This window comes from Protopterus annectens, chromosome 3.part1 (genome assembly GCF_019279795.1).
Source record: "Protopterus annectens isolate FY-2018-M chromosome 3.part1, PAN1.0, whole genome shotgun sequence".
Lineage (NCBI taxonomy): Eukaryota > Metazoa > Chordata > Ceratodontiformes > Protopteridae > Protopterus > Protopterus annectens.
The window spans coordinates 1,643,539,402-1,643,554,207 of record NC_056732.1 but is presented as its reverse complement, the minus strand read 5'-3'; the positions used below and the strand labels follow the sequence as shown (position 1 = coordinate 1,643,554,207).

Below are 14,806 nucleotides of genomic sequence, written 5' to 3'. Positions count from 1 at the left end.
GATAAATAACTTTGGTGTACACCTCTGAGATTTGAATGTAAAAAAAGTAAAAGAATTTATGACACATACACTTCCCCTGCTCCCGACAAACCATGTAAGAAAAGACAGCCACCATCTATGTGCAGCTCTGAAGTCTAATTGTGAGGACAGTGAAAGAATAACTGACTACAGAGATATGGTTCAACTGGCTCCACAGACAAATGTGCTACCCCCTAATAAGACATATCAAAAGATGGCCACCTCTTATGTACACCTTTGAAGTTTGATTCTGAGCAAAGTGAAAGAATTAATGACCACAGTGAAGAATTTTAACTAGTCAATAATAAGACACAATATCTTCGAACAAGCCACATAAAAAGATAACTATCTTCTACATACAATTCTGAGGTTATATTATAATGAAAGTAAAAGGTTTAATGGCCACCTCTGAGATCCACATGTGAGCAAACTGAAATAATTAAGGACCACAGTAATGCATTTCAATTGGCTGCTCATAAACAGATACATTTCCCATATGACAATACATAGTAAATCAATCAACAGTGATAATTTAAGTGTTCCATGCTTTCACAGACATCTTACCTCCTCATCCCTACCCCAAAGGACTGCTACCTTCTCTGTATACCTCTAAGTTAGTGAATACCCAAAACAATGTATTGCAAATGGCTGCTCATAGACACATACAGTTCTTCATTCTAAGCCACATCAAAAGAGATAGCAATCCTCTTTGTATACTTCTAAGGTTCAGTTGTGAGGAAAGTGAAGGGATTAATAAACAAAGCAATGCATTTCAAAGACTGTCTGGAATACCTCAGTTTGGAAGTAAATCCGGAAACTTCCTGAAGCCTTTGCGACAATTTTCTTATTTCTGTTGTGTGCTTCTGCTCGGCTTCTTTTATCTGCTGTTCATAACATGATTGAATGCTCTCAACTTTCTGGATATGCTGCTCTTCAAGTTGTATTCTTTGAAGTTTCATTTCTACTTTCAGTCTTTCAAGTTCTTCAGAATGATATGACCTCTCCTTTAACTGTCCACTGAGATCTACAATACAAAAAATAAAGTCAGATACCACTAATCTTTCAGTATTACCCGAGCAATTGCATAAGTAAAGTAACTGAAGACAGAAATGTAAAATTTAAAATAATACATTTACCACACAAATAACATCAAAGCTCTGCTGACAACCATATTTCATCTCCTAAACATAACAACATAAAGTTATCTGGAAATTAGAGTTCTGTATCTATATACACTTATGTTCTCTACATTTACTCTGCTCAATATTTGTGAACATTGCTATTGCTACTATTACTATTTATGTAAAAATGTTAGTTTTTAGTACTTCCTTTGCAGTAGGCATTTACTTCTATGCATTTCTATGCAAACATTTTTGACTTTTATGTAAATGTGTATGTTTTTCAATTACGTGGAGCTTTTCTACCCAGGCTTCCTCTGAAAAGGGACTTGTGCCCAGTCAGTATTTCCCGGTTAACAAATGTAAAATAAAATAAAACAATAAATAAAATATCTTGCAATAAAATGATATCTAAGGCAGCTCTGTGCCACAGAGACAAAAATTCCAAACTATGACCCAGAAATGAAGAGGCCATATGGCTCTTGACACTAAATGGAATGAATAGGTCACATAGGAGCACGTGAGAAAGATGATGACCACAGGCTGTCAGAGCAAAACAGGAAAAAAAAATATACACTGAAAATCCAGTCTAGTAATAAATATAGGAATAAGGAAATATTGAAAACTGCCACTGGGCAATAACATTTGGGACCCCTGTGATATAGTATGTTCTTGTAAATAAAGTTTGTATTTTATTTTAAAGTCTGTCTTTAACTTTTATATACTATGTGGAGCTTTTCTCCCCTGACCTCTGCTCAAAAAGGACATGTGTCCAGTTGGACTTTCCCATTAAACGAATGTAAAATAAAATAATACAATTTTGCCCTGCAGTGAATACATTTACATTTGCTATAGCTACTTTGTTTTTTTTTTAATGTTTTTGGTCCTTGATATCCACCAGCCTTCAGTCCCCTGAAATCTACTGGTCGGTTAATTCCCTGTTGGATGAGGGATGGCTAAAGCCATTCATTCCCAAAGGATGGCAGCTTATTAAAAGGGCATCAGGCATTTATCAGAATTGTTTTTTGTATCATTCCCAATTTGGTCTCCATGGAGCATTCTCATAAGTGTACAAGGGCAGCATGCAATAGGCTCATGTTGTAACTTGTGATTCAACTAAAGCCCTGACCCCCCCCCCATTTCTCAGATGAAATACCTGCAAAAGTCTGGTCTCCACTAACAGTTCAACTGTGGAGTTGTACTTGGGGAAGGCCCCACCCCCCAGAAGGGTGAGAGCTGACACAAATCACTTATTTCTAGGAGGGTGGCCTAATGGTTAAGGTGTTTGCCTTACAAACACAAGGTGCAGGGTTTGAGTCTCACAAGGGATAATTGGCTAGGCTTACAATGGCTCGCAAGGGCAGTTAGCTTAGTACTACCCTATGAACCTATGAACCTTGTCCAGCTCCTCCAATGCCTGAGGCTCTAATCAAACTCAGGTTGTCTGGGTCACATTTAAGGCTTCATTCCTCTATACCAGAGAACTATATTCACATTTGAAACAGATTACTTGCCATCACAAAAAATCTGTTAACTCAGACAGTTCCATTGGAGAAGAGGTACAAAGCCTTAATTATGACACTTGGATAACTCATGTCTGATCAGTGGATCTGGCAAATACTAGATCTGCCATGGGAGAGGACAGAAGTAAGACACAGCATTGTTGGCTTGCCTGTGGGGATGCTGCGGGAATGCATGCCTGGGGTGCATGTTCCAATGGCTGAATCCGTGGTGGAGACTGGAGACTCCAAAGGAGTGTTGGCTTCAAAGAGGAAGGGCTGCCTTGAGAGGGTTATGTCATTCATGGAAGCAAGTGGCATACCCTCTCTGACATCCACAGCACACTGAACCCTGGGTGTTACTGGGCATGCACTGTCAGGTTAGGGACGCATAAAGAAAAATATCTCTCTGGCTGCTCTGCTGCGTCAGCTTTCATCCAGGTTTGTACGTCTAAGAAAGGACCTGATGGTTAGCAGCCAGTAATCCAAAAGAAAACAAGAGCCAGCAAAACAAGACCCAAAATGCACAGACCGGTTTCGGCTGGTAATCTATACACGGCCTTCTTCAGTGTGAAATGAGCATAGTCAAAGCTGTCAATTAAATAGACTGCAAACAAATGTGATTGGTTAAAACTAAAACTTGTCATTCAACCCGGGTGGGAAAAGACCACCCAACTAACAATCCACAAGGTAGAATCAATAATGCTTTATTCAAACATCAACTATCACACCCTTCAGCTTCCTTCATGTTTACTATTATTGATATTATTCGTGGCAAAAAAATCTAATAAAACAAGTTGGCACTCATTATTAAATTCAAAAGAGAAAAAATGGATTGTCTTGTTTTGCTGGCTCTTGTTTTCTTTTGGATTTGTTGTTCCTTTGAGCCGTGCAATTGCTTCCGTGCAAACTTTCTTTGTACTGCTTCTCTTGGACTTTTGTTTGCTGGAAGCCTGACCCTAACTAAGTTTGGTTTCTACCAAGCTTATTTAACTATTTTTTTGTTTCATTTGGACTGCTTATGGTTTTTTTTCACAGTCCATTTTTGACCTTATATACTTTTTTGGTATTCCATCCCAACTTTGTTTTATTAAGTATTTATATACTTAACCAAAAATTTGTTTGAATCACTGTTTATATATTTGGTGATTCAATATACTTGCTGTTGGACTTTTTTCATTAGGATTTACATTTACTAACACAGATTCTGCCATTTTCTGTGTTTCTACGATTGCGTTTTGATTCCAGGGGGTTTGGTTATTCCATTCGTGGGGTGATTGGTTCTGCGCACATCTCTGACTTTCCACAGGAAGTCCCGCCTCCATTTTGATATCAGGTCTCCAGTCGGGCGTTGGCGTGAACAAGGTGCAGTCTGCAATTTTCTCTCGGAGCTGGATTATGGTCCCCTTTGACTACTTCTCGATTAGCGTTTGGTCGAATTATCCTTGACACCATCTCACAGATGAGTATACACCCGATGTATTTCCTTGGGCATCATTGAAGGTTTGGATCGGAGCATTTTGTCAGTTTGCTTTGGCTTATTTGGAAGTACTTATTGTGAGTTTCATGGCCTTTGTCTATTGAACATTCATTTTTTTCAAGACACTTCATATGTATGGTGTATTTGCATCGTGGGGGACTTATATTTTCCTATCTGGTTTTTGCGGAAATATGATAGTACATTCTCTATTGGTAAAAACATTTTTTGACCCATTTTTCAGCATTAAGGTCGTTGCCACCCTGGATTGGGACAATTTTTCACATCTGGTTCAACTATGGTGATTGTGCTTGTGCTTCTACATTTGGATTGTGCTCAGTTTTATATAGTGCTCGTGTTGATGCTTTTGTGAACTATTTACAGCCAGCGTTTTATACAACCGGCGCCATTTTGTATCTGGGTGCGATATCAAGTTTCTTGACATTCATTCCAGGTCTGACTTTATTCACAGCATGAACTAACATTTTGGATCGCACTTTCCACACCAAAGTTATGGACATTTTTGCATTTGGTATACGAATGCTTAACCATTGTATTTTTCCATTGTTAAGTGGTTTTCAAGCCTTTTTCAAGGATTTGGCATATGAATGTTTAACCATTGCATTTTGCTATTTGCGAAGGGGTTATCAAGTTTATTCTAGGGATTTGTTTATTATATTTCACCAGCTTATGCATGTACCATTTTCCAGATTAGCTCACATTTGACTGTTGAGTCATCTATTAAGCGATTATATCACATGCTATCATTTACTTTCGTAAGTTTATCTACATTTCTTAGTTTATTCAATCAATATTAGTCATATTTTGACTTGAAGACTGTTGACATACATTTATATTTCTGTAACTCAGATTATATTGTCCACATGATTACAGGACTTAATTATTAGAGTTCTTCGGACCTTTTTGTGGGTCTCACTGTTCAATAGACATTTTTACATCATTTACTAAACATTATCGTTGTCATTATAGATCAAGCTACTCTGCAGTCCCCTTCTTTTGATGATTTAACATATATATTTTTTCGATGATTTAACATATATTTTCATTGTCTATCTAGATATCATATATGCTATGTTCTATGATTGTTAATACTGGGGAGGGCCTAAACCATATTTCTTGATTGGTTCATCACATGACAGGTTTATATATTTACCTTTCATTGATAATCTTCCTTTATCTTTATTCACAGTCAGTGGCCCAATTAACACCATCAACCCCCCCCCCCCATTTTACGTACTGACAATATCATTTCTAATATTTATGGCCAACATTCATTGGATACTATCCAATTGTTTTGACTGATTGGGTTTCTTTTCCTTTCTCTTCATTTTTGTGGGCTTGAAGTACTTGTTGTCCCTGATATTTCGCCATACCCCTGTTAATCACATAGGCTTTAGCCTACTTCATTTGTCTATTTCACGAGTGTGTCTCCTATCCTTTTTGTTTTTTACCCAACCATTCATTTGTTTGGGCTTATATAGTTACCAGAGTCGTAGTCCAATTTTGGGTCTACAATTGTCTTTGGTTTTAGACGTAGCCTTGTAGCTATCATTGTCTATTTTAAATTGCTTCTTCATCCATTTCATGGATTTATTGAGTCTTGTCTCTGGATTATCCTCTGACAGAGAGGATCTGAGTGTTTTTGGTTTGGGTCCCAGCCATGATGTGACGAACAATGGGGAACCCATGGGGTCCGAAACGACCTGTAATTTGGCATTTGACAAACTCCACAAACATTTAAGAGTATTGCGTTCCAATGTTTGGCATGCTAAACTTTTTAAAGCATACATTGCTAAGAACATCACCCCACGTGGCCTAAGGGTAAGAATTCAACCCCTAGTTGCTGAAATTGATGACGATTTATCGTCTGAATGGGCTGAGATCCAACACCAGGCCAGTATGTCATTTGTTAAGGCACTAAATAAATATTATGAGCGTACAATTGACAAGGAAGTTAGCATTGTTTTGGGCCTTGCCAATGATGTAAAACCCTTTGAAAAGGAGTCTTTTTTTGCCAAACATTTAAATAGGGTGGCTTCTGATCTAAACAACTTGGAGACACAACTCAAGACTAAGAAAATTCAAAAATTTAACAGGGATATGGCGGATTATCAGGGCAATAATCCTTTTAGCTCTAACAAACAGGTTAAATTTAACATTCCACATAGCCGTCCCACTAAAAGGAAAAGACCCAAATCTTCTACTGAAGAATTTACTTCTGGCCCCGAGAGTGAATTGCAGATTGCATCTGGTTCACCCACTCCCAAGTGATCACTCACTGGGGCCCCTTTAGGATTGGGTACAAAAGAGGGGGGATGAAACACAAAGGCCGTTACCGATATACAAGGACTCCTACAACTTGTGATGACGAAGTAAATTCACATATGTACAACAATGTTTTAAAATCTCTCCAGTTACAATTTATCACCTATTGAAGTCAACATTCTCAATAAAGGTCTGACATTTGTTCCCGTTTTTTTTGTTACTGAAGATTCATTTGCATAAGATGTGTTATCATTTTGTAGATTGCTCAATTTAAGATTATTCTTTGGTTGTACTAATGGTTTTGATGTTTCAGAGAAATTCACATATCACAAATCTCAATTCAACCCACCTATGCATCCCGTTGTCTCCCAGTTTCAAAATAATGTTCTCAAGGATCTTCATTACGTACATTCTGCATTTGATATTCGATCCAATAACATTACAATGGCAGAACAACAAGCGATTAGGAATTTACAAAACAATCATGACATTATAGTTATTTCAGCAGATAAAGGGGGTGCTGTTGTGGTCTTGGATTGGCATGATTATCATCAAGAAGCTCTCAGGCAATTATCTGATGAAAAATATTATGCTAAAATGATCATAAATCCTACATCCAGATTTCAAAAAGAAATTGCAGAATTTCTTTCCCATGCCAAAGATGCTTCTATCATTGATGCCAATCTTATGCATCAACTGTTAGTTCACGATTCATCTAACCAGTACATATACTTCTTGCCCAAAATACACAAGGACCCCACACACCCCCCAGGGAGACCAACTGTATCAGGTAGGGGGTACTTTACGGAACCTCTCGCACTGTTTTTGACTGATAAATTGAAACCCCTATTACCATTTATTCGTTCACGCCTAAAGGATACAACTAACTTTCTACAGATTATCTCCGATACACAACTGGAACCTGACTGGCGTATGTGCACTTTAGATGTAAGTGCCCTATATACCAATATTCCTCATTCCGGTGGATTAGAAGCTCTATCATACTGGTTGGAGACTTCTGGATCATACCCATGTGAATTCAATGAATTTTTATTAGATATGGCCTCCTACGTCCTGACAAACAATGTTTTTTTCTATCAAGATGTCTGCTACTGGCAAACCAAAGGTACCGCCATGGGCTCCTCCTTCGCGCCTATTTATGCTGATCTTTTTATGGCCTATTTGGAGAAGGATTTAATCTACAACAGCAGTAACAACATATACTTGGAACATCTTGATATTTGGCAATGATACCTTGATGATTGTTGGGCAGTATGGAAGGGCAATCTTGAAGGGCTATTTGAATTCCTGGCATATCTCAACAATAATCGATGGGGCATACATTTTACTTTACATTATGATCACAATTTCATCACATTCTTAGATGTATCCATAAACAGATTACCTGATCATACCCTAGGGACCAAAGTTTTTAGGAAACATCCGGAATATAACACTATACTACATGCCTTGAGTTTCCACCCCCCACACATCTGCAAAAACATCCCTAAATCTCAATTTATCAGATTAAAATGTATTTGTTCTGATAATACATCCTACAGGGAACAAAGTGAAGACCTCATCAATCGCTTTAGGACCAGGGGTTACAAGATGGGCCATGTCTTTGGTGCCATACACCAAGTGGGTCACATGGATAGGGAAGATCTATTAACATATAAGACTGTTCACAGTCCTTCCATCCAACCCCTTAGGTTTACCACTACATATGGCAGAAATTCAGACAAACTTATCCAGAGTATTCATAGACACTGGAACTTGTTATTATATGATACTGATATATCCACCACTGTCCCTAATCAATGTCTCTTTTCATTTCGAAAAGGTAGGAATCTTGGCAGCACCTTCAACCATTACAAACACAGACAAGACACAGATAACCCAGAACCGATTCAAACCACTTTGACTGCATCCATTCTTATGGGATGTCACCCCTGTGGACATTGTATCAATTGTAACAAAATATCTAAAACAAAAGAATTTACCAGTAGGAATTCTTCTATCGTATATGACATCAAGTTCTTTGCTAATTGTAGTTCAGATTGGCTCATTTATTTAGCTACATGTTCATGTGGGGCCTTTTATGTAGGTCAAACTTCAAGGCCCCTCAGACTGAGAATTTCAGAAAACATTAGCAACATCAAAAAAGGTAGAATCAATAATGCTTTATTCAAACATCAACTATCACACCCTTCAGCTTCCTTCATGTTTACTATTATTGATATTATTCGTGGCAAAAAATCTAATAAAACGGGTTGGCACTCATTATTAAATTCAAAAGAGAAAAAATGGATTGTGAAGTTGGGTGGTCTTTTCCCACCCGGGTTGAATGACAAGTTTTAGTTTTAACCAATCACATTTGTTTGCAGTCTATTTAATTGACAGCTTTGACTATGCTCATTTCACACTGAAGAAGGCTGTGTATAGATTACCAGCCGAAACCGGTCTGTGCATTTTTTGCTGTCCTTGTGTATTAACAAATAAATATAGTATCTTTATTGGGTCTTGTTTTGCTGGCTCTTGTTTTCTTTTGGATTTGTTGTTCCTTTGAGCCGTGCAATTGCTTCCGTGCAAACTTTCTTTGTAGCAGCCAGTAGTGGCAAAAAACTCAAAAAAATGGAAAAAGAACACGTATTAGCTACCATATAACAAATGTAACCAAGTGAAATAATATATAATATGAGAAAAAAATCAGTCTATGATGAACCAGAAACTATCATGTGACCATATTTTGTCACTGTGTTAGAGCACAGGTCAGTAATGCATAGCTTTCTGAATCCAGTGTTTCAATGAGTGCAGTAAGTCTAAGTTGAACCCACTTTATCATTAGAAGACAGGCTGCAATGGAAGATTTTTTACATTTATGGTGCTTAAAAGAAACAATGTACTAACTCATGGATCACTTTATTAAAAAGAAAAATAGAAAGAAAAATGAATTCATTTTTTCTCTCTTCTCCATTTCCCTCAGCACACCAGGACTCCTTACCTGCAGAAATACTGGCAGGAACATTGCTAGACATCTCCCTAAAAACATTCCAACTGAGACTTACTTAAAGGGCATGGTCCAGATAGAAATCAAACTGACATCTGGAATGGGGATAATTCAGACTGCAAATGGAGACAGAATTTAGTCTGTTGTCTAAGTTTAGTGTTTTCTGTACTGATAAACTGATCTGTTAAATCACAGTATTTCTTTTACTGCATGTATACTTAATGAATGTATGTACATATTACGTGTTAATTAACAGTGAGACCTTTGTCATTTTAAGTATTAATGATATCTGTTTAAAAGCTAACAGCAAGTAGGCATGTTTTGCTCTTGATGAATCTATGTTATCTTTGTAACAGATATACCTACATACACACACATATGGGTGTGATTTGAAAATTTGATTACAAAAATTGGAAAAGCATCAAAATTATATTAGTAGCATTTTTTAAAGTTGTTTTTTTAATGAGGTTTCCACTTTTTTACCTCCTTGTGGTGGAAACTTGCCTCTAAATGCACCAACTCTAAGGTTACTGCAATTTAAGGAATGGAAGAAAAACTAACAAACAATCTTGCAGGTTCATGATTCTGAGTCACTGCAATGTTGCGTTCATAACTTTGAAGAACTTTTCCAAACTATCTCTCTCTCTCTCTCTGTATATATAATTAATATATATATAATTAATATATATATATATATATATATATATATATATATGTGTATATATATATATATATATATATATATATATATATATATATGCATGTTATGTGTGTGTATATATATATATGTATATATACATATATATATATATATGTATATATGTATGTATGTATATATACATATATATATATATATATATATATATATATATATATATATATATATATATATATATATATGTATATATGTATGTATGTATATATACATATATATATATATATATATATATACACACACACACATGTCCGTATACGGATTCGTATCACTTCATAGAAAGACCATTTCACGGACACCCATTTCACTGAGACCAAATCACCTAAAGTTCATTTCACTGAAAGTTCATTTCACCTAAAACTCATTTCACTGACAAGTAGTACTCTACGGCAAGTCAAATGTATATGTCCTTTTCTCAACTGTAGTGCGATCCTGGTGTTAGTATATATAGTTAGGGGGTGTGGGGGGCACAGCCCCCCACTTAATTTGGTTTTCTGTTGTCTGGTTTTGTTTTACATTATTTGGTAAAACCTAGCTAGGTGGGGAGTTATGCCCCCCCCACACCCCCAATGTGGGTGGGGGGGGGCTGTGCCATCCACACACCTACTAACACCAGGATCGTACTACAGTGGGGAAAAGGACATATACCTTTGACTTGCCTTAGAGTACTACTTCTCAGTGAAATAAGTTTTAGGTGCAATGAACTTTAGGTGATTTGGTGTCAGTGAAATGGTCTTTCAGTGAAGTAATACGAATCCCCGTATACACATTATCCCAACACTATATATATATATATATATATATATATATATATATATATATATATACACACACACACAGACACACACACACACACACTCATGTTCATATACACATACCACAATACAAATAATCTATTTATATACGTACACATGTTCACATACACATTATCCCAATACAATCTATCTATATACATACATATGTTCATATACACATTACCCCAGTACAATCTATCTATATACATACATATGTTCATATACACATTATCCCAACATTCTATCTATATACATACATATGTTCATATACACATTATCCCAATACAATCTATCTATATATATACATGTTTATATACACATTATCCCAGTACAATCTATCTATATACATACATATGTTCATATACATATTATCCCAATACAATCTATCTATATGCATATATACATTCATATGCACATTATCCCAATACAATCTATCTATATACATACAGATGTTCATATACACATTATCCCAACATTCTATCTATATACATACATATGTTCATATACATATTATCCCAATACAATCTATCTATATGCATATATACATTCATATGCACATTATCCCAATACAATCTATCTATATACATACTTATGTTCATACATACATTATCCCAATACCCCAATACAAACAATCTATATACATACACATGTTCATATACACATTATCCCAATACAATCTATATACATACACATGTTCATATACACATTATCCCAACAACAGACTTCAGATACAAAAGAAAGAAAACAACAGAATCCATATAAAGTGCGATATAAAAACATAATCTTTCATAATACATGCACACGTTATTTACCTAAACTCCTGGTACATGGTCAACATTCATCTATATTCCTGCCATGCCATCAGCAATTCACATTTATCTTTGGCACATCAGAGTTAATAAACTTTACTTACTTATGGTGATGGAAAGGTTGACAGACGAGATCAGACAGGAGTCTCCGTGGACTATGATGTTTGCAGATGACATTGTGATCTGTAGTGAGAGCAGGGAACAGGTAGAGGAGACCCTGGAGAGGTGGAGATATGCTCTAGAGAGAAGAGGAATGAAGGTCAGCAGGACTAAGAATATATGTGTGTGAATGAGAGGGAGGACAGAGGAATGGTGAGGATGCAGGGAGTAGAGGTGGCGAAGGTGAATGAGTTTAAGTACTTGGGATCAACAGTTCAGAGTAATGGTGCGTGTGGAAGAGAGGTGAAGAAGAGAGTACAGGTAGGATGGAGTGGGTGGAGAAGAGTGTCAGGAGTGATTTGTGACAGACGAGTACCAGTAAGAGTGAAAGGGAAGGTCTACAAGAGGGTAGTGAGACCAGCTATGTTATACGAGTTGGAGACAGTGGCACTGACAAAAAGGCAGGAGTCAGAGCTTGACGTGGCAGAGTTGAAGATGTTAAGATTTGCACTGGGTGTGACGAGGATTGACAGGATTAGGAATAAGTATATTAGAGGGTCAGCCCAGGTTGGAAGGTTTGGAGACCAAGCCAGAGAGGCAAGACTATGTTGGTTTGGACATGTGCTGAGGAGGGATGCAGAGTATATTGGGAAAAAGATGCTAAGGATGAAGCTGCCAGGTAACAGGAAAAGAGAAAGGCCTAAGATAAGGTTTATGGATGTGGTGAGAGTGGACATGCAGGCGGATGGTGTGACAGAGCAAGATGTAGAGGACAGGAAGAAATAGAAACAGTTGATCTGCTGTGGCGACCCCTAACGGGAGCAGCCGAAAGAAGAAGACTTCTCACTAATGCTAAAGTTTACATACTTCGCGTCTAAAATGTGTACAAAACATGTCCTAAAACCTGACCCACCAAAAACAACATCCTAAACTAACATTTACAGCAAGTTTAACAAAAAAAAATAAACAGAAATATGGACCTCACTGCTAATTAACTACAACAAAAGAGTAAATTTGCACAAAATCACCATGCATATCAATGGTTTTGAGCTATTAAAAACTTCAGTTCACCCAAGCACTGAACAGCTGCCCAGCTTCAGTACAACTTAAAGTAATGGAACTGGAATACTAAAATCATCCTCTGGATGATACAAGCTCTACAGATCAAGTATTTTAAAATGTAATTTTTTTTCAGATTTCTGTGAATTTTGATCAGGGTTTTCCATTTAAATGCTATCCAAATAAGGAACAAACTTTAAGGTTACAACCTGATGTGACTACATGTCAGTGGAGTCAAGAGTTTCATATGCAACAAGGTCAGTTTGTCATTACTGACTACTTGGATTCTGTTGTGAATGCGTGTCTAGAATGGCACTTTTAAATATATTTCAGATTCTGTATACCTCTGTCCCACTCTGTATTGTAAAACTGAGATGGTATTAGTATTTTGGAAACACAATATTACGTATTTTCAGCAACACCAGCTAACTTGTTTTTACAAGCATCATCATGAAGTGCAACAAAAGAGCTCTGAATACTGAACACTCTTTCACTGGTTTATCAAATTTGCTACTGAACATTCTGACAACTTATCTAAACTTGATACTGCCTATATTTTCAGTTTTTGAAAAATGTAACTCAACCCAGTCTCTGAGGTTGATAGACAAACATTAGTATGCGAGGGTATTCAAAAAATCATTGTATGGCACCTGTTATGACCAACAGAAGGAGAAATGAAAAAAATAATAATAATTTAGTGACAGGAATGGCTTCATTGTTAAGCTAGCACACAAAGTGACAAACATTGTTATTTTCCCAGTAAGTTTGCTTGCAGGGAATTATGCAGATTTACTTTTTGATGACAGAAGTGAGGATATTGGTTTGGTTCCTAATGTATAAAAATTAATTTTTCATGAAATAAACCCCATAATTGTTCTATTAATGCAATACTCCAAAACAACTTTTCTTTTATACGCATATGCAAAATTAAAACAGACTCATACAGATTATAAGTGCAAAATGCTCAATTAAGTAAAGTGACAATATTTTAGTAGTAATATAAGAAAAATACAACTTATGGTGAATAAGTGTATGGCTAAAACTGAGAAATTCTACTGCAACTCCCGATTTTTCAACTGTTGGCCCAAACTTGTGATTTTCTAGCATTTTTTTGAAAAACTGAAAATCAATGCCCCTGAAAAATAAGTATATGAAGCCAAATTCTAATCTCATAATGGAACAGAAAGCAGAACTGACAATGTTATGAAATGAGATGGAGAATAGTGGCATATTTAGAATCAGATGTTACTGACAGTTATTAAATGAAGGGGTGAATACTGGCATATTTACTTTATTTTATAGTTTAATAACTGGATAAGTGAGCTGATCCATAGACCTTTTCAGTCATGACTGGGGGGAAGGGGGGGTTACAGCAATGACAATACCTAAGGCAAGTAATGCATGAAGCAAGCAAACAAATACAGAAATGCAACTCAAGAAGTAATTACATTAGAAATGAGGCAATGAAGAACTAAAAATTAACAGAAAAGGGTTCACAATGCACTGCCTAAAACTATTTTGGGTACTTACTTACTTATCGCACCCAGACTTTCTCACCAGCCCATTATTTGCACTATTGATTCCTTTCATGCTGCACAGTGTACGCAGCCTAATGGGAGAATAATCATAAAAACAAAAACCCTTGTAGCATATGTTGTATATATTAAATATCCCAGACTTCTGCAGCTATAGCCAACCTGAATTAGATTCTCAATGGCAAATTTACATATTGTTTTGTGCTGTGTAGAGTTATAGTACATTAATTTGGTGGCCAGGCCGATATTTTGTGACAGGTTCCTCACCCCAGACCAATGCCAGGCGCAATCCACAATCTAGCCATATCTGCAATACCCTCTGCCCAATGCCTGCCTCAACCAACTGACAAATCCTTTGTGAAATACGGAAATAAGGAGTTGTCATGT

The 14,806-nt window shown here is 36.5% G+C and overlaps 1 protein-coding gene across 4 annotated transcripts in view; it reads right to left on the bottom strand.

Annotated features, from left to right (window-relative positions):
* The window catches only part of AKAP9 (A-kinase anchoring protein 9), a 3,155,794-nt gene that overhangs the window by 2,115,824 nt on the left and 1,025,164 nt on the right, over positions 1-14,806 (bottom strand). For all 4 annotated transcript variants that reach the window (XM_044067665.1, XM_044067666.1, XM_044067667.1 and 1 more), the window contains one exon: positions 811-1,042. In XM_044067665.1, the coding sequence (XP_043923600.1) occupies positions 811-1,042 (232 nt within the window). The remainder of the gene's footprint in view (positions 1-810; positions 1,043-14,806) is intronic.